The sequence below is a fragment of the Lycium barbarum genome, chromosome 6 (genome assembly GCF_019175385.1).
Source record: "Lycium barbarum isolate Lr01 chromosome 6, ASM1917538v2, whole genome shotgun sequence".
Lineage (NCBI taxonomy): Eukaryota > Viridiplantae > Streptophyta > Magnoliopsida > Solanales > Solanaceae > Lycium > Lycium barbarum.
In genome coordinates, this window is record NC_083342.1 from 132,975,483 (window position 1) to 132,997,090 (window position 21,608).

General features: G+C 35.8%; 2 protein-coding genes across 2 annotated transcripts; both read left to right on the forward strand.

The window, feature by feature from the left end:
- Positions 1-4,769: 4,769 nt before the first annotated feature.
- On the forward strand, positions 4,770-11,835 carry LOC132599145 (tyrosine--tRNA ligase 1, cytoplasmic). The gene is made up of 12 exons (XM_060312380.1): positions 4,770-4,895; positions 5,183-5,282; positions 5,841-5,930; positions 6,288-6,435; positions 8,761-9,050; positions 9,137-9,233; positions 9,709-9,814; positions 9,916-9,998; positions 10,190-10,335; positions 10,435-10,540; positions 11,086-11,145; positions 11,568-11,835. Exons 2-12 carry the CDS (start codon positions 5,200-5,202, stop codon positions 11,586-11,588), a joined length of 1,230 nt encoding a protein of 409 aa, XP_060168363.1. The 5' UTR covers positions 4,770-4,895; positions 5,183-5,199; the 3' UTR covers positions 11,589-11,835.
- A 1,009-nt stretch (positions 11,836-12,844) lies between these two features.
- Positions 12,845-16,208, forward strand: LOC132599146 (probable 1-acyl-sn-glycerol-3-phosphate acyltransferase 5). The gene is made up of 4 exons (XM_060312381.1): positions 12,845-13,054; positions 13,616-14,315; positions 14,486-14,616; positions 15,749-16,208. The coding sequence occupies exons 2-4, from the start codon at positions 13,756-13,758 to the stop codon at positions 16,156-16,158; spliced, it is 1,101 nt and encodes a 366-aa protein (XP_060168364.1). The 5' UTR covers positions 12,845-13,054; positions 13,616-13,755; the 3' UTR covers positions 16,159-16,208.
- The last annotated feature ends 5,400 nt before the right edge of the window (positions 16,209-21,608 follow it).

Here is a 21,608-nt window from a genome sequence, read left to right on the forward strand (position 1 = left end):
TTTTCCAAAACAAAAAGTGAAATATGTTTTGAAAATCTATGGCCAAACACATTTTCAAAACTTGAAAAAACATCACCAAAATCAAATTTTTCATTTTTTTTGTTTTTGAAATCTATGGCCAAACGCTAGCTTATTTTCATGCTCTTAAAATAGTATAGATATGGATAATAGCACAATATTTTTTTTTTTTAAATCAAGAGAGTAAAGAAACGCCGATTCAATTGGGTACCATGGTTGAACAACAAAATCATGCTTCGTAGAAAAATGGCAAAAAAGTTGTTATGTTTTGATTCTGACAGATAGGAACTCAATTAAAATATCATAAAATCTAAAATACCTGAATCCAAAAGTACACTAAAAAAAATCATCTAAAAAACCTGATCACTTAGGAAAGAAAAAATAAAAATATAGGCTATGTTATAAAATAAAAGCTATAAAGTAAATACATTTAAGATAAGTATATATAGAGATACCAATATATTGCTCAACCTTTAACTCAAGAGAGATTTCGTTGTATAATTCTCATATATTACAAAGTAAAAGAACCTCCTATTTATAACAGGAAAATAACTTGGTGGCCAAGTAACCAACCTTCTGTCAAATTAAATATGCTACCCAACTTGCTTTCCAAGCAATGGACATACTATTTATTTAACCAACTTGGTCTCGAAGTAATGGATATACATGATTAATATTTATAGCAATCTTCTTTAGATGTCCATTAATAGATCACATGGCTCGTTATAACCTTACTAGAACAAGTCCTAGTGAAGGAAAAAAAAAGTACTCATATCTAGTAATACGTATTGCTAGCTGCCTCATTAAAAATCTTACCAGGAAAATTCAAATGGGACAAAACCTTGGCAAAGGAAAAAATAGTACAGTGCGTATTTACTCATCCAGTGCGGAGGTGTGAGAGGTTGGCTATGGACAGTTTCAGAAGAGGTAAAGGGAGGCCGAAGAAGTATTGGGGAGAGGTGATTAGACAGGATATGGCACAGTTTCAGCTCACCGAGAACATAACCTTAGATAGGAGGTTGTGGAGGACTCAGATTAGGATAGAAGGCTAGGTGGCTTATCCTTTCACCATAGTAGTTGTAGTTTTGCTCATTTGTTTATTGTCATTTGATTGCTGCTTACATTTGTTGGGTCGTTGTACTTTGGTTATCTTATTTATCTATAGTAGTTAATGCTCCTTTCTTTCCGGACTGTTCTACCATGACTTTCTCGCTTTTGTTATTCCTTGTTTTCATATTGTTTTCGATATGCTTGGTCCTATCTGACCTTTTGTCTTGTTTTCCTCTCTTAAGCTGAGGATCTTTCGGAAACAGCCGCCCTACCTTTCAAGGTGGGGGTTAGGTCTGCGTACACTCTACCCTCCCCAGACCCCACATGGTGAGATTATACTGGGCTTGTTGTTGTTGTTGATGTACTCCGATCTTGTATACCAACTTATCATATCTTGAGGTTGGCAGAGCATTTGTGATCATATCTGTCAAATTATCATTTGACGAACTGGTTGATGATCTGCATCTTCATTCCTTAGATAGAGTTACATCATCGCCATATAATATTGTTGCAGTCACGCTAAGTACATTTTTAACTTGCTTTATAAATTGATGTTATCTATGATTTGACTGTCAGTAAAATAACACGATATGACAGTAATCCTTCATGGAAATAGATAGCATATCTCTATCGAACTCTTATATCGATCATATGAATGCCCTGTATATCCAAAACACTTGACAATATTTGTTAGGATAAACACATTCATGTCAGGGCTTTCATCTGCAATATGCAATTGATCTATTTCAATGTCTCCATGTAGGAGTAAAACTATATCATGCTCGTATTTATAGCAAGATATATAAATGCATCAATTGCACAATTGTACTTCAGAACCAATTCAATATTCTCATTTTAACCTCTTTTAGCATATAAACTACTACTTTTGGAACCTCTTCAGGAGCTCCAATAATGTTCAAGTCATCAACTTGCATAATAATATGAAAGACTCTAATTATCATAAAGAGACAATGGTAAACAGGATCATCTTTTTTCGCTTCGTCAATGAATATTCACTAAGGTGATTAAATCATATTCACCTTACCTGATTTAACCTATATAAGTATTATGAAAAAGTTCCCCAAGAACTTGTAATGTTTGGACTGCAGGTCCCATAAAGTTTACGCTTACCAAGATGTATCATATCACTTGGTAATTATTTCTACGTCAGCATGCTTTAAGGGGCGGAGAACTCCGATCCTCACAATCGTATAAAATATTGCGTGTCATATTGTATCAAAGATATCACTAACGAGATATCATTTTTTATATATTCGCAATTCGAGAAACTTATTGAGATCTCATCACTTTATCATATTTAGGTACCTTAACCTCCCATAAGGTTTTATGAAGTATTATGTCGTAGGCTCTTCATGAGCACATTGCCTTTTTACTATGATCATTTTGATCATTTGCTCCTCCCTTTTTCAAGGATTATTATATTTGGAACCAATTGGTCTACCATGCTTCGTGCATGTTGTAGACTCTGTCCTTCAGGGATATTAGAAGCATTTTGCAAATAGAAATATGAAATAGTTGGGTCAGCAAATGCTTGCAGCATTTGACTTGAATTATTGAGGATCATACTGATGATAATTCAAAACATATTTCTCAGCCGCATATTCTCTCCCCTTACATTAGAAAAACTAATACATATCCCCATTTTATTTGGGAAATCCATATGTGTGCACCACGGTATATCCATTAATCATATACCGCACATCAAAAACGATAAGATCGAAATATCTAGTTCCTAACCCTGGACCAATTATGAAGGGAGAATTTATCATAATTTATTGGTCTGAAGCAAGTGTGCAATATATCATATCTCTGACCAACATGTGAAGCTCTGTTCTCACAAGCAATGGTTTAGTTATATTATCGAGGCATCCAATACCAAACCAGCTTAGATATAAACCAACATTATCAAGATAAATTGTCTTGATTACATATTTTGGAAATTATGTTTCCATCTCAATTATTTTGAGCAAGCAACTTCGTAAATATCAAACTTACAGTTGACAATAAATGTATATGTGACCATCTCATAGATGCATCTTTCAAGACATCACATTGCAGGTGAATGGGCCCACATTCACCTTTTATATTTTTTTCCAGAATTTAGGGGATTCAATCCCAACATTAGCTGGTGTAATCAACTTATCATGAGAGCAAGCAACACAAACCAATTCTTTTGAATACTCAATTAGCACATCAGATTTAAATCAGGACAACCAAGAAGGTCATATCAACTGATACAAATATTTGTATTAGTAAACTTCAAGTTTATAATGACATGTGCTATTTATTTTAGTAAACTTCTGGTTTACTATTGCATGAGATTTTATGTCATGAACTTTTGGTTTATTGTGACATGTTATCCCATCATGCCCCCGGTAACGTTTCATATGCGTATTTCTTACCCGAAGTGATACAAGCCCAACTCCATCAAGCTTCATAAAGGTGGAGTCTTTGAAGATCATGTGAGGTCAACATAAGACGGCCTTCAAGATATGGGAGATAGCTTGGATGGAAGGCTTCAAGACCATCACATTCAAGATATAAAAGATAGCTTGGGAAGCTATTTGTGGAAAGAGGCTATTTATGCCAAAAGGGACTATTCCATATATTCAAGACTTTCATCCCCTGAGAAGACTACCGAACAAGACCATTGTTTCATTAAGGGTATGATTGTAATGGTCATATTAGTCTTCTTTACTTCGTATATATACTACTTTAGTTTATTTCATTAGGGAGCTTTTTTGATGAATTATGAATATTGTTGTTATCTCTAGAGAGAGAAACTTATGAGAGGTTTATGGAAGGCTCTGGTTGAATCTTGTCTTGTTGAGAGGATTGATTGCTTGGGAATACGAGATTAGGTGCTTACTTGTATTCAATTTGGAGGTCTTAACTAATCTAGAGTTTTGGTTGCCAAATTAGGTCTTTTTTGGGTCAATCTATCTATCTTTAGTTTCCTTTTATTTTCTTATTTCCGCGTATCCATTATTGTATCATGTAGTAGTAACTTGAAGATATTCAATAATCCAATCATTTGTAGTCTCACTATGATAACCAATTTAATTGCTAGTAAACTTCAGGTTTACTATGATCCATGTTCCGATCGTAACGATTATGATCTAGGACGAATGGTGCTATCATATATAACCTCTTCGATAGACTTTAATTTATTTATCATAATCAGATATTATTTGGACACTATTAGTGTCATGATACTTATAGATAAATAATTAGCTCTTCTGCAGCCCTTGATCATTAGTTTCTAGTACCGTAGTTTTGTAATACTTTAATCTTTCCAAAATAAGTGTTCAAGGCAGAGTTTCATACTGATAACGTGTTATAAAATAAAGACTATAAAGTAAATATATAAAAAACAAGTACATAGAGAGATATCGATATATTATTCAACCTTTAACTCAAGAGAGATTTCGTTGTATATTTTTCATATATTACAAAGTGAAAGAACCTCCTATTTATAATAAGAAAATAACTTGGTGGCCAAGTAACCAACATTCTATCAAATTAAATATGCTAACCAACTTGCTTTCCAAGCAATAAACATACTGATTATTTAAACCAACTTGGTCTCCAATTAATGGACTATTTACGAGAGTCTACTCTTTTCCCACGCGCGAACTGCAAGTATGTAAAACGTTTACTAGAAAATTCACACCCCTCGGATCCAGTCCTCGTTACCGACCCGACCCGTATTTCCACCGGTATATTATCTCCAAAACTAGTCTTCACACAAAAGCCCTAATTTACTTGTCATATCGTTTCTCTTCTCCTCTTCTTACGTTTCTGAGGTTTGGTTTTCTTTCTTCTTTTATCTGTTTGTTAAATATTTCAGACCAAGCTTCCTAATTCACCACTTAACTTATATTTATTGAAAGTTGTCAGTTTAAACTGAACGTGAATTAAAACATTACTTATGACTATTTGTATTATTTGAATCAATTTAAAATTTACCCGGATCCGCATTCTTGGCTGCACATGCACGTGGCATAATGCTATTTGTTGTATACTTTAAAGGTGGTAGGATCATCGTCTTCTTCTTTAACCCTCTCCTAACCCTAATTTTGTCTCTCTGCAGAAAAAAAGCTTTGAAAGATGGATAGCAAAGAGGCTTCAAAAGCCGTTGATGCGCTCAAACCAGCGGCTTCCTCATCTGACCAATCTATTTCCACACCCCAGTAAGTATCTCTCTTTATCTACTTGATTGTGGTTGAATTGCTTCATCAAAAGAAAAACAACAACATACCCAGTATATTTTCACAAGTGGGGTCTGTGGAGGGTAGAATGTACGCAGACCTTACCTCTACTTTTTAGGGGTAGAGAGGCTGTTTCTGATAGACCTTCGGCTCAAGATTTGAAAGAATGCAAGAGTAAAAGCTATGATAAAAGATTTCAAGAAAGAAAAGTACTGACAATACAAATATTAAGAATTCCGGTGCTAGGAGAATCGAACCCACATCTTACGAATGCATATGACTCCGCTTGACCTTATTAAGCTGTCATTCGCTGCTATAAACAATGTATGTTTTGTCAGTCCCCAGCCGCGGTGGTATGCTTCATCAAAATCAATCAGACTTATTATTTTGACTATATGGGATGGATCTAAATAGAAGCTTTAGGCTATAAGCTAGTTAAAATGTTGCCAAAATATCTTAAATTCATTGAAGGAACTCAAACAAGATTTAAAAACTTACCAGGAAAATCAGTTAATACTATATAATTCTTTGTGGACGCAGGGAGATGGATAATCAAGAGGCTTCCGAAGCTATTGAAGCACTCTCATTGAAAGCTTCCTCATCTGAGCCTTCTTCCGTTTTAGCTTCCCAGTAAGTATCTGTCTCAATATGATCTCGCGATCATGTAGTTTCTATTTGAAATACTTCTTTTTATGTTTAATTTCCCACGAGCATGTGAAATATGTTAAATACCTGTAATAATCTTGGAGAACCCCTACAAATTATTGAGTATTGGAATGAAACGGCACTGGATAGCACAAAACAGACATAGAAGATCCATATAGATTTTCCACTTAGTTCGGAATAGAGGATTAGTTGATTGATCTAGTGCGATAGTATGTGAAATGGGGGATTTTTTTTTTAATTCGTCTATGAAAGCATATTCCTTTAGTTTTTTAATCTTGTTCATATGTGAGATTGAATTTGTTGCATATCCTGATGTTTTAGGATGACTTTGGAAGAGAAGTTCAAGATTGTTAGGAGTATTGGGGAGGAATGCATACAGGAGGATGAATTGATGAATCTTTTGGAAAAGAAGCCATTTCCCGTTTGCTATGATGGTTTTGAGCCTTCTGGTCGAATGCACATTGCTCAGGTATGTAAACCTGAATTCCACCCACATTTTAACTACAGCAATGAAGATGATAAAATTTTTCCACTTGCTAAGTGTCTGGTTTGCAGAATTTGTGGCTTATTTTGTTTCAGAATTTTACTTGAACATGATTGCTTTTCCATTATCTCCCGATCAGCAATCTACTTCCTTCAGATGCAGGGTCTTTTCACTAGTTAATAAAGTAAAATAAAAAGCAAAAAGAAAGAAACTCATGTGTCGACTTCAAGTGGTTGTCAGATTTGGGGAGGGAATGGGCTGTCTTTGTTCAAAGGGGTGAAGTTTGACGAAACAGCCTCAACTATTTCATATAAACTGTTTGTATATCACAAAATGAAATCAATTCATGATCAATTACTTAGGTCGATAAGCTTATACATCATGTTAATGAAATTAATTAGTGTTTGAATACCTTTTTTGGTAAAAGGATACACCGAGTTGCAAATACAAATTACTTGTCTATAAGTCTCATTTGATGCTTAATTGGTTCATGCTTCAGTTTAAGTTTAAGTGTTTCCAGGCTCCAACGAAAAGAACTTCTGTAGCAAATTCGTGCAGTGTTGATCATGTAACTTAGACAACTTCTGAGGATGTATATATCAATTACTACTCGGGGTAGGTTAATGAGAACTAGGGGTGTTCACGGTATGTTAAAAACCGATCCAAACCGAAAATCGAACCAAACCGATTAAAAAACCGAAATTTACTTGGGTTTGGTTTGGTTTGGTTTGAAATTTTTAAAAACCGATAATATATGGTTTCGTTTTGGTTTTACTAAAAGCAAACCGAAGAAAAAACCTAACCGAACTGACAAATTTTATATATAATTTATATATCTATATATATAAAATATTAATTTTTATAAATACTTTTAAATAATTTGTATACCTTTTAAGCAATTTTATTTGTCTCTAATAGGCTAATGAACTTTATACCTTAAGCCCATCTTTAAAAAGAAATCCATGAATTCAAACTTATTAATTCTAAGAAAAAACTATGAGATTTAGCTAGATTTATTCTTTGTATTTCTTTTAAACTTTATTCACTTAATTGAAACTTAAAAATTCTAAGACATTTTCTCCATATTCCAAGAAAACTATAGCTACCACAATAAAAGGGTAATAACGAATTATAAGTTGGAAAAGAATAGAAAATTCTCTCCTAATTGTAGGGGAAAAAACATGAAAGAGAGAAATATCGTTAGTTCTCTTATAAACCGGAAAACCGTCCCAAACCGACTACAACCAAACCGATGGATATGTATTATATTTGGTTTGGTTTTAGTAATTTTAAAAACCAACTTGATTGGTTTGGTTTTGGTTTTGACCCAAACCGACCCATGAACACCCCTTATTAGAACTAAGAAGGGGAAAAAAGAACAGTCGAATGTAGTAGCTTTAAACTATAGACTTAACTGGCATTAATGTAAGACTTTATACCATTATAAAAGAAAATATAAACTTTACTGGCTTTAATGTAAGATTTTATCCCATTGTCAAAAGAAAAAAATCTCAACTTTACTGGACAGAAAAGTCTGGCAGTTCTGGGATCTGTGAACAACGAGGAAATTTGGGGGCTTGAGGGAAGGGAAAGTACAACATATTGAAAGGTTTATTCTTGAAATGTTATGATGCCATTACCATAACCACCATACTGCCAGTAAGGATAACTGGAGGATCAAAATTATTTGTTAACTATCTTGGCAGAGATTTTTGTTTGGCATGGCCTGCGTGCATAAGAAAAAATGATGACTGAAACATGATACCTTCGCATGATGGGGTCTATCAGGAGCCACCTTTCCAAAGCTTACATTCCTGTTCGTCTTTCTTTTTCTTTCTTTTGAACCCCTAAAAGTTATTTGCTTTTTATGTTTCACCAGAACTTACTTTTAATTTCATCTTTCAAAACTAGAGTTTGAACACCACTTGTAAATAATCGAAGAAGCATGACAGGTACAGGAACTACTAAAGGTACTAAAGAAACAACAAGAACAAGTACTAATTCATCAGCTAAGATACTCCCGTAAAGTTGAAAACCAAGTGATAAGGTCATGTGAAATCTCGAGATGTTAATGGGCAACCAACTAATTATTGGACTTCCTGAAAATGGATGTCAAATTAGATCACTGCTAGATGATACATTGTTGAATAAATCATCAGGAAAATCTATAGTTATGCCATTCTTTCTTCCTGTTACACTTGTACAGGTCCGTTATTGAACTTAGTGGAGGGGCTCCTGCGCAGTTTTGTATTTTTTAGCATCTCATGATTGTGTTTTTTTTTTCTCTTTTACAATTTCTTTGCTAAACAGGGAGTTTTGAAGGCACTAAATGTCAATAAACTGACTTCGGCTGGCTGCAAGGTGAAGATCTGGATTGCAGATTGGTTTGCCCAGCTAAATAACAAGATGGGAGGTGATTTGAAGAAAATTGAGGTTGTTGGTCAATATTTTATTGAGATATGGAAGGCTGTGGGAATGAATCTTGAAGGGGATCAAGTAGAATTTTTGTGGTCTTCAAAAGAGATTAACTCCAGAGCTCATGAGTACTGGCCTCTTGTAATGGACATAGCTCGAAGGAACAAGCTTCCGAGGATTTTAAGGTATAGGCTAAAGCATTTAAACCTCTCTTTTTTCTCCTGAAAAGGAGCAGTCAGTTATTGCTTACATGCTTTTTCTTTATTATAAGATGCTGCCAAATTATGGGTCGGTCTACGCAAGATGAGTTAACCGCTGCCCAGATTTTTTACCCGTGCATGCAATGTGCTGACATATTCTTCCTTAAGGTAATCTGCTTTTATAACTAACTGTTTGGAAATATTTTCTTTCTTGTTCAGTTAGCTGGATAAGTCAAATATAAGCATTTTTTTGAGACTTTAGTAGAAAGAATGGAAGCACCTTCACTGTTGTTCTTTTTTAGGCCTGCAAGTTACCCCTCTATTGTCACTTAATAATCTACTCCTTGCTTGTCTTGGTCAATTCTGCAATGTCATTATGTTTCTTGCTTGTCTAGGTTACCAATGAGTAAAAAACGCGTTGCCAATTGTTTCTATGCATATAGCTGGCTTGCCTTGAGTTTCTAGTTTCAGTAGCATATGCTTCTTGATATTGTCAAATATGAGAGCTGCGTACTTCTTGTTTCATTTGTTGCCTGTACGATTATGTGTGCTTTTGTTCAATCTTTTATGTGTATGCCACAATTGTAATTATTTGTTTAAATTATGATTTTACCGGCTAAATAAGGAATTTTGTTGTTTATAGGCTGACATTTGTCAACTAGGCATGGACCAGCGCAAGGTTAATGTACTTGCTAGAGAGTACTGTGATGACATCAAGAGGAAAAACAAGCCTATCATATTGTCTCACCGTACGATAGTCTTTTCTTTATTCTATAGCATTCAAACTCTATTTTTACTTGACTAACTCTTCTGTTTGATATCTTTGTTTCCTTATGATCTTGGCGTGCAGATATGCTTCCTGGTTTGCAGGAAGGTCAAGAGAAGATGTCCAAGAGTGACCCTTCTTCTTCCATTTACATGGAGGATGAAGAGGTATCTTCAAATTTTACCTCTAGGCTATCTAGCTATATATATTAGTCACCTGTAACACAGTGCTAGAATTGTTTTTAGGTTGAGTGTCAGTGTTAGTAATGGATTTTTCTAACAGTTGGTTTTGTTGCCTCCGAGGTTCTTGTGTAATGACAGTTTTTTTTTTTTTCCTGTGCCATGTATGAACACCAAAGGCAGAGGTAAATCTCAAGATAAAGAAGGCTTTTTGTCCACCAAAGGTTGTAGAAAATAATCCATGTCTGGAGTACATCAAGTATATCGTCCTCCCTTGGTTTAATGAGTTCAAAATTGAGCGAAGTGCTGATAATGGCGGTGACAGGTGAGTCATTTCATGCATTTGCTCATATCCTTCCAGCTGATTTGCTAACAACAGTACAATCATTTTAGCTCATCTTTCGTTTTATTTTTCCCACACTAGGACCTACCAGACTTTTGAAGAATTAGCTGCTGACTATGAAAGTGGGAGCTTGCATCCTGCAGACCTGAAACCTGCATTATCAAAAGCAATCAATAAGATATTACAGGTACATTTGATACAATTCATAATGCCAATCTCCTGGGTAGTCCTTGTATTAACTACAAATCGACACATTTGCAAATTTGCCCTGTTTGTTTTGCATTGACTCTGCATGCTGATATTCTACTTTTACTTTAGTAGCACTGAGGTGAAAAGTGATCTCTTGATTGTTGGTGTTATTACCTCATAGTTCTTTGAGTTTGATATATACAATTAATATATAGCCCGAACACCCTAGAATAACTTCTTTGTTTGTTGCATAGTCTCATGTTATATTTTCAATTTCAAGTTACAAAATCGTATTACTTGATTTAAAAAAATCAATAATCAATCATATCAGCAACTTAATATCAACTAATACTAAATTTTAAGATATTGCAAACTTGGTGCCTGGTATCTGATGAGCCTGAGATTGTATGGTTAATGTTGAATAGACTACTGTCTCTGAAGATCGGGACACCACAAAATTTTTAATCTTTCATAGTTCAATATATTTGTGATTCCACCTTTCTTTCGTTGTCCGCCTGACTTAGTTTTCAATGTGATATGCAGCCGGTGCGTGATCATTTTAAGAATGATCAGAAAGCCAAAGACCTTGTGAAAAGGGTGAAGGTATGTGTTCCTGAATTGCCTAAATGTTCTATGTTGGATAAGATGTCTTGTCAGTTTTAAGTACACTTTGCCACTTAGGGTCAGGGCACACCATTATTTACTTTTCAAAAAACTGTTCAGGGCACACCATTATTTACTTTTCAAAAAACTGTGGAGTGGAACATATTTCCTAATTCTACCTTGTCTAGGAAGTGGCAACTAATGTTAGTTTGTTTAAGTGGCTTTATTTATCAAAAGGAAGATTATTGAAAAAGTAATTATGATTGAAGAATAGAATAGGTTATTGAAGTTCTTCATGAGTTTTGAGAAAAGTAATTCTACTTGGACCATCTTCAAGTTGTGGGGTGGGTTACAATGATCCGCTTGTATCATTCTTTTATGGCACCGTTCTGATCTAAGTTTTGTTGTCTTCTTTTGTGCAGAGTTTCAAGGTAACTAGGTGAGCTCTAGCTGAATGAAGTGAAGTGGATTGAGAGATGGTAATGGCTGTCTGGGAGTTCCGCTACTTGGTTTCCCAAGAAAAAACAACACAGAAAACCCACCATTTTTGATTTCGAATCAGAAGTTTAAATTTTGTTAACTGTGATTTCACTGGGGAAATGCCTCTGAAACATTTGTTAGCTACATGGATGTTTACAGATAGCAATTTTATTCGGGACTTCTCTATATTTAATACCCTTTTTTTATGCACATGAATTATTTTGTCTGATTACAACTCAGAACTTGGCACTTTGATAACCACATTATCATATAGAATATGACGACATGGGAAGAGGCATAGGTGCACTCTTTTAGGCGTGGGAGTGAAGAAAAATTTAAAAATCAACTTCTAAGTGATTATTTTCATCCATTTGATAGCCACATTATCAAATATGATGCTATACTTGTTCCCCCTGTGTATTTCTTCTTACATCTTAATATGTCATGCGTATTTTACTTCAACTTTGTTTTCATTCTTCTTAACTGTAATAACTATATGTTCCAACTACGTTTCTTTTCCGGGCAGAATTGGTGAAAAAAGAATTGGCTAGAGCTCCATTACTTTTGCTCAGAATTTTTTTTGTAGTCAAAATAATCGAATATGAATAGTGTATTTCTTTTATTCTACATTTAAGATGCGATGACAATTTATTTTAACAAAAGCATCTCTTTCTTTTCTAGGTCAAATCAGTAGAAAAAAACTTGGCTGAAATTTCATAATGTTTAGCCAAATACAAAAATTGGCCCAAATAAGAGTTTAGGCCAATTATTTTAATAAAAATTAAGTCCGGAAAAGATCATCCAAAAACCTAATGAATTTAAAAAGGTAAAACATTACTTTTGATAAAATGATATCTGGACAAAAATTATTCACGTGCCATTACGTGAATCACGCTTCCTTTCGGTCGAGGCAGTTCAAGTATTACTAAGTGATTTTTTTTCTATTTATTTAATTTGAATAAATTATGTTATTAATATCTGATAAAATAATTCAAATGCTTGCAGTAAATCTGAACACCATCGTTATACCCATTTTTACAATTCTTTAATTTTAAATTTTCACATGACATATTTAAGACTATAAAATTTAAAAAATATTTTAATACATTTTATATATTTTTATTTTTTTTAAATTTCGTGTCAAATCAAAATCAGCAAACAAATTAACACGAAAATAATAAAATAGAGTAGTGAGAACGTGGTTGAAAGGAAAAAGCAGCCATCATAGATAAACCAACTACTCAAGGACTATAACAAGAGCAATTACTAGAAAGAGCTGCCAACATCATCCCCAGATACGGCCCGACCCGACCCGACCCGACCCGGGCCAAGCCCAATTTACATATACAGTGTGCTCACACAGCAAGTCTCAGCTGAAAGTGGAGCGACATTGGATCCTTCAACTGAACAAAATTTTCAGCTACTTGAGGTATTCTCTCGATTTACAGTTCTGACTTCAATAATTTGTGTTTTAGCCCAATTGCTTTTGTTGTTTTCTTTCTTCTTATAGTTATGTTGACTGCTTAGTGAATATTTTACCCTTAAGTTTTAAGTTGCTGAATTTGGTATTTACATTAGGAAGAGAGCTAGCTGCTTGTTTCTAAAATTAAGTCTCTGTGTTTTTTGAAAGAGAGGAGTTACAGTTATAGCCACATTAACTTTCTACTTAAGTAGGCGTTTGGCCATAGATTTTATAGCCACATTAACTGTCTGCTTAGGTAGGCGTTTGGCCATAGATTCCAAATATTTTTGACTTTATTTAGAATTTATGAAGTTGGAGTTTAAGATAGAGTCGTGTTTTGTTGTACTCTTTCCAAATTTGGATTCCAACTCCAAGTTGGATTTGGAAATTTTATAACTAAATACTGATTTTGAAATAAAGTGAATCATAGCCAAACGGATCCTTAATTTCTGATGAGTTTTATAACTAGTGTAGAGCTGTTCCCTTTCGTTTTAGCTAACAGAATAACATTTTCTTCATGTTTTACAGGGTAGGGGACCAGGGGTAGGGTGGTCTTTGTTTGGCACATGTACCGAATTCCACTTGGGTTGATTGACATTTTGATGCCTAGTGTATGATGGGTTTATGAGACAGATTAGTTGATCTTGTTGGTGCTTGTACTCTTTCCAATGGCTGATGATTCTGGAAAGCAACCAAGGCACCGTAACCTTACCCCGTTGAGGATGATGAGGGGTATTTTCTGTCTAATTGTGTTAGTACTCTCTGCATTTATGGTGTTAATTTATTTTGGTTTTTGGGCTGCTATTCCTTTGCGAACTATCAGTGTCCATTATAGCAGAGTGGGAGTATCCTTCTGTTTTGGATGTTGGTTAGCTTTGTGGCCCTTTTGGTTTGAAAAAATTAACAAAACCAAAGTGGTAATCTCTGGGGATTCTGTTCCATCTGCGAAGCGAGTCTTGGTTATTGCAAACCATCGAACTGAGGTTGATTGGATGTACTTGTGGGATCTTGCTTTGCGCAAAGGATGTGTGGGTTCGCTTAGGTATATACTTAAGAGCAGTTTGATGAAATTGCCTGTGTTTGGATGGGTTTTTCATGTTATGGAGTTCATACCTGTTGAGAGAAAATGGGAGGCAGATGCATTGAAGCTTCGTCAGATGCTTTGCACATATAAAGATCCTCAAGATCCACTATGGCTTGTTGTTTTTCCAGAGGGCACTGATTTCACGTATGTTCCCTTTAACTCTGACTTTCGGATTTATGTATATGTATGTGGGAGTGTGTCTGTGTGGCCTGAATAATTAGTTGTGGGAGTGTGTCTGTGTGGCCTGAATAATTAGTGTATTTTTCTCGCCAGTACTACTGCTAATTGAACTTACTTGCTTCCTTGCTTTACAGAGAACAGAAGTGCATTCGTAGTCAAATGTATGCTTCTGAAAATGGGTTGCCTATTCTGAAGAACGTACTTCTTCCCAAGACGAAGGGTTTTTATGCCTGTCTGGAGGAACTGAGAGGTTCCTTGGATGCAGGTAGCCCTTCTTTTACCTTCTTCCTTATTTAATTATTTGACCGATGTTTGTCATATTATTCCTGTTTATTAGTTTGTGATGCTAAATTGCATTACTTTAGTGGCCCAAGTTCTATATTTACTCTGATCATGAAACTTCCTTGTTGGTCCTGCCTAAACAATGAGGAGTGCTTAGTAAATTCATTAGGTGGAGTCTGCTTTTGAACTAGAAATTTATTTTTGATGGCAGTACAGTAACTAATTGCCTTCAGATATGGCTGTGTTTTGTTGCATTTTGTTGAAACTTGATTGTTACCATTTCCTGGACATCTAATATTCTGTTAGCAAGCCACATTGCATCTTGTACAGGTATTTAGTGATGTTAGAGTCATGCTTTTCCCCTGTGAAGTTAGAATTTGCTCATCTTGATTCGGGGATATTCTTAGATTCATAGGCGGACAGTGGATAAGATGCAGTTGATATATTAGAAGCATGCCATGTCAAAGCTGACCACGGTGGACAAGGATGTCTGATGTGGATAGATCTATTGTCTTTGCTGTTTTCTTTTCCTCTCCATGTATGTGGCATTATTGTCTTCTCGGAACACTCCTTGTCATGCTCTCTATTTATGCAGAGGAAGAGTATTGTATCTGATATTGACTCTTTGCTAGACCTTCTGCATTCCTTCAATCTATAGAAGGATGCCCTCATTTTTTATGTAATCTTTTCAGTACCTTCTTCGTACCTTTTTATTGTACTAATATCGTACCTTTTCATAAATAGAAACATCAAAGATGAACAGTTCTTTTTCTTTTAGATATAGATAGTCACACTCCACTTGAGAGATAGTAAAGAACCGTCAACACAAAATGCCTGTCTTATTGTTTCTTTTTAAACCAATGTACGTTGCTTTTTTTAGTTGCAGATACATTAGAACGAGAACTTCAGAGAACATGCTATATCCATTGTGGTCATGCCCTAATGGTTTTATTTTCATCATCATATTTCAAACGAAGTAGAGTTTCTTCATATACTTCTTTCAAAAGTATACTTTCATCTGTTTGGTAGTCCTTAATGAGGGTAGACTAATGGCAAGCAGTTGTCCCAATTTTCCAATTAAACTTCTTTTGACTGTCCATTTCGTGCTTTTTCAGTTTATGACATCACAATTGGCTACAAGCATAATTGCCCTTCTTTTTTGGACAATGCTTTTGGGGTTGATCCAGCTGAAGTTCATATGCACGTCCGCTGTATTGCTATTGCGGATATACCAGAATCTGAATATCAGGCTGCTTCATGGTTGATGGATACATTCAGTGACAAGGATAAATTGTTGTCCGATTTCCATTCAGAAGGTCATTTCCCTCGCGAAGGAATAGAAAATGAGCTGTCTACGGCCAAGTGTCTAGCAAACTTCATCTTTGTGATAACATTGAGTGTACTTTGTACATATCTAACGCTTTTCTCGTCCATTTGGTTCAAGATATATGTTTCCTCTGTATGTGCATTCTTGGCAACAGCTACATTCTTCAATATTCGGCCTTCGCCCATTGTATCTTTATGAATGCAGTCGCCTTTTAAGATTTTATATAAGCTAGCGTTAATTTAGTACAATTTTCCCTGTGCTATTGTGTTGAATTCACTGTCTGTTGTGATCCCTTGAAGTTCCTTTTCTATATTGTATGATCTGGCCCTATTCTGATTATGTCTTAATGTTCAGGTCAGAGGTTAACAAAGGAATTATTTTACATTTGGTAGATATTTCCAAAAAGAATAATAAGTAATTTTCCTTATTTACAACTACACCTCAATCCCAAAAAAGAAGCTGGGATTGGGCCGTATGAATCTTCACGGATCATGTTCTATATTTGTATTGTGAGGATATATCATAAATCGACTATCTTCATATTGACTGCCAGCCTAACACATCCCTCTTACTATAATTAACTATAATCAACAAGAGTTACAACAATGTTCTCCAAATGGCTACAACAACAAAGCCAAGCACGGAGCAACAATACATAAAAGATAGCACCAAAACTAGCGAAGAAAGGAGAGAAATCACCCCCAAAAACGAGCTACTGTTCGTACTCGAAAACTGGAGCTACAGACCACAAAATTCGATCTCCACCGTTGAAATCGAAGAACCAGATGTTGAAAACCCCCAGTTCAAATTTCAGCACGATCCAACGGTTAACGAATCGGGAAACACAATTTAAAGCGGATTGCTGTAGCAGAAACTTTCTGGACGAAAATCTGCTTTCTCTCTCACGTTTTTCTCTCTATATGGCTGCTATGAATTCACTCTTGTATTCTGAAAATAAGACCTAAATTGATCCTATATATAGAGGAAATTTTGGGCAAAATTGGCCTGGTCCAAATTGGATTGGATTTTATTAATCCAATTCCACATAGGAAGGGAAAACCCAAAAATCTAATTGGATTGGGTTTTATTAATCCAATTCCACGTAAGAAGGGAAAACCCAAAAACCTAACAATTCTCCCCCTCCCGACTATGTGGAGGAAACCGCCATCCCGACGATCAAGCAACAACACTCTAAATCGAGACTTACATCCAAGCCCATAACAACCTGAGTGGATAACATCTTCACAACTGGAGAAAAGATTTCATCAAAATCAACTCCCTTCTTCTGATTAAAGCCCTTAACAACTAATCTAGCCTTGTACCGTGGAACTGGGTTACCATCTTCATGTTTCACCCTAAAAACCCACCTGTTTTTCAAAGCTTTTCTATCTCTAGGAAGCTTAACCAGATCAAATGTATGATTATCATGCAAGGATTTAATCTCATCTTGCATAGCATCAAACCACCTTTCTTTTTCTTCACTATCTATGGCATCATCAAAACTTTCAGGTTCTCCCTAATCAGTCAAGAGTACAAACTCATTGGGAGAATAACGAGATGAAGGTACTTTCTCTCTAATAGATCTTCTGAGAGAACTCTTTGGAACATCATGTCACGACCCAACCTAGGGCCATGATGAGTGACCGAGCTTAACCTGCCCGATAACCCAACTTATGTTACCTGTACTCAAACATGGCATTCAATAGGGTTTATTTAACTAAGTTTGAAAGCTGTAAATAGAATACCAAAGTCGACCTGTAACTCAAAACATCCCAAAACATATTTATATATATACGTAACGTATGACAATGCAAGCCAACGAGGCTGCCAATACTTTTGTACAACAAAACAATGGCCGACAAGGCCAAACAGTATCCATGACACCCACGCTGTCCGCAGACTACTAGAAGAGTATGACCGTGCATAAGTGACGGGACAGGGCCCCGTCGTGCCCATAATGTATACACACAAAATTATACCAAAACAGGAACAGTCTCCGAAGCAAGTGGAGCTGTCTGACTCTCAATGCTGACTCCTCCTAGGTGACTGGATTGTCTGACCACATCCCTGAACCTGCGGGCATGAAACGCATCCCCCTGAAGAAAGGGGGGTCAGTACGGAATATGTAATGAATATGTAAGGCAGTACTGAATCATAAAGCAAGGAAAAGCGTAACAGTAAGCAAGTTTAGAAAGCAACCCGGGAGTAACCTGGAACAACATTTTGAACCATGCCATATGGTCCCTTACACAAATTCTAGCATACACAATATAAATATAGAATATCCTACTCGTAGCCGCTTCCGGCTAATAACACAATAGTCCCTTCGGACGGCCGCTTCCGGCGTAGTCATGATGGCCCCTTCGGGCAGCCGCTTCCGGCTTAGCTAGGGTGGCCCCTTCGGGCAGCCGCCTCCGGCTTAAGAATATCATAATCCAGCTGATCAGGTGGAACAATAACAATACATATGATATACAGTATGAATATGTAATGAAGTTACAAAACGTTGCACCCCTTTCAAAGTGGTTTCTATTACAACTTCCTTTGGAGAGATCTTGAGAACAAGTTTTAGAGTTTCCTTCATTTACCATTTGCTTTGTAGTGAACATGTAAGTATAATGTATCGCAGAAGCTTCCTTCGGATTATCAACAAGAGTATAGCATGAACGAAACAAGACATTGGATATCGACTCCAAATCCAACTAAGAATAGAGTATTTATGTTTTACGTTCTTTAGGAGTCATATAAAAGGGATCATGCCAAAATATGAAAGAAAGGTTAGCTTTACATACATGCTAGCGACTATTCGCAAACCCGTTCGCCTTGTCGCTCTTTTAGCCTATTTAATATAAGAGTAACGTTAACGTTAGTAACGATACTTTCTAGTTCATAATTCCGTAGCCCATTTCTTATAGAACTTATCCTTTAGCTTATACATTCTCGTTTAGGGTTTTCCATTAGTTAAAGACTTAACGAAAATCAGGCAGCATTTCCCCTATATATTCGCCTAACCCGAATTTCTAATTCTCCTCATGTCAACACAGAAACAACAACAACAGCGATATACACATAAAATTCTCACAACTCAGCTCATAACAATTCTAAATCCATTTCAACCCACGATTTCACATAATAACAATTTCATGTATTTTTTTACTTCCGATTTCGTCCAATTCAATTTTAACAATTACATTACAACATTATTAACACAACTACACCATAAAATAGGAAAATCTTACCACAATTTCCTCGGAGAAATTTGTACGCTTAATTGTTCCGATTTTGCAATTTCTTCTTCTCCAACTTAAAATTAAATGTTACTATCACCTCCTTGGATTTGTATTGCACTTGAAATTGATCACAATATTCCAAGATTGATTTTTTTGCTCACCACCATGGCTGGCCGAGAGCAGCCGTGGTTGATCCCTTTTTTTTCTTGATTTGTTTGTGAAAATAGATGAAAAAGATGAACTATGTTCATCTTATCTCATATATATGGGATCACCCCTAGGAGGACACGTGTCCCCCTCCTTGGTGAGTCACAAATCCACCTTTTTTGTTTTTTTTGTTTTTTTTTAATTTCAGGTGGGGCCCACTTAGTAATTAATCTTAATTAATTTAATTAATCACTAATTCTTACTTAGTAATCTAATCACAATTAATTAATCCCTAATCTCTAATAATATTTTTACACTAAGTAAAATTTATAAACAATTTATGTTCTAATTAAAATTGAAAATTAAAGATTTCTAGTTCGTGTCCGAAAATGATCCTGTCTTTAATTTGAGTCGACTTGCTTGCGAATATTTCGACGTATAAATATACGGGGTATAACACATCAATAGCAACTGGTTGCTGGCCAACCACATTATCTTCCACTGGAGCATCAACAACATCATGCTGGTCATTCTGAACATGATCACTATCTTCATTATCAACTTGATCTTCATCATTTTGAAGTTTTTCTTCAGGTGCAATAGTCACAGGAACTGGGTCGACATCAACTAAGCTCTTATTACTCTGAGAATCAACCTTCTCAGCTTTGTCAAAATCTTCAATTGTCTGGTCTTCAAAGAACACAACATCACGGCTTCTAACAAGTTTCTTCTCAACTGGATCATAGAAACGATAGCCAAATTCGTCTTGACCATAAACAATGAAGATACACTGCCTAGTTTTAACTTTCAGCTTTGACCTCTCATCCTTAGGAACATGCACAAAGGCCTTACACCCGAAGACTCTCAGATGAGCATAAGAGACAGCCTTACCAAACCAAACTCTGTCAGGGACATCACCATCCAAAAGCAACAGTAGGAGATAAATTGATAACATAAGCAGCAGTATTAAGTGCTTCTGCCCAAAATGAATCTGGCAGCTTAGCATCTGAAAGAAAACATCTAACCCTCTCAACTAGAGTTCTGTTCATCCTCTCTGCTAAACCATTTAACTGAGGAGTCTTTAGAGGAGTTTTCTGATGCCGAATACCCTGCTGTCTACAATAATTATCAAAGGGACCAATGTATTCACCACCATTGTTTGAGCGGATGCATTTTAGTTTCTTCCCTGTCTGTCTCTCAACCAAGGCTTGAAAAGTCTTGAACACATCAAGTACTTGATCCTTGGATTTCAAAGGAAATACCCAGAGTTTGCGAGAGTGATCATCAATAAAAGTCACAAAGTAAAGTGCACCACCACGAGAGCTTACTTTAAAAGGACCACACAAATCAGAATGTACCAACTCCAGCAAATCATGCTTTCTTGAAGGTGAATGACTCTGAAAAGAAACTCTTTTCTGTTTCCCGGCTAAGCAATGAACACATCTCTTTAACTTTGCTTGTTTCACTCCAGAAAGCAAATTCTTCTTAGCCAAGTTATCAATCCCCTTCTTGCTCATATGACTCAGCCTTCTATGCCATAATTCTGATGAAGTATCATTGTCCACTAAATTTACTGAGTCACCACAAATGGAGCCCTGAAATAAGTACAAGTCAGACATCTTGTAACCTTGAGCCATAACCATTGAACCTCTAATTAGCTTCTACTGGCCACCACTAACGGTTTGATCATAACCCTCATCATCAAGTTTTCCTACAAAAATTAAATTCAGCCAAACATCTGGAGCATGCTTGACATTGTTAAGAACCAACCTCGAACCATTCTTACTTTCCAAGCAAACTGTGCCAATGCCAAGTACCTCAACCTCACTATTATTTCCCATTCGTAAATTTTTAAAATTACCCGGAGTATAAGAAGAAAATAATTCCTTTTTTGGCGTGACATGAGAAGTGGCACCTGAATCCACAAATCAGGTAGACTCATCACAAACAATATTGATATCATTTTTACCACAAGCAACAAGAAGATCATTTTCAGCAACAACAACAACACGATTTTCATTATCGCCTTCTTTCTTTTGCCTTTTCTGGTCTCTCTTAAAATTGTAGCAACGTTTCTTGATGTGCCCTTTCAAGTGACAATAATCACATGTAAGATTCTTGTACCTGGAGGATCTTGACTTGCTTCTACTTTTGCCTCTGTCATTCTGACCTCTAAAGTTACTTCTCCCCCTGTCTTCAGTAACCAAAACATCGGAGTGTGAAGCTGAAGAAGACGAAGCTTGAGATCTTCTTCTCATCTCTTCATTCAAA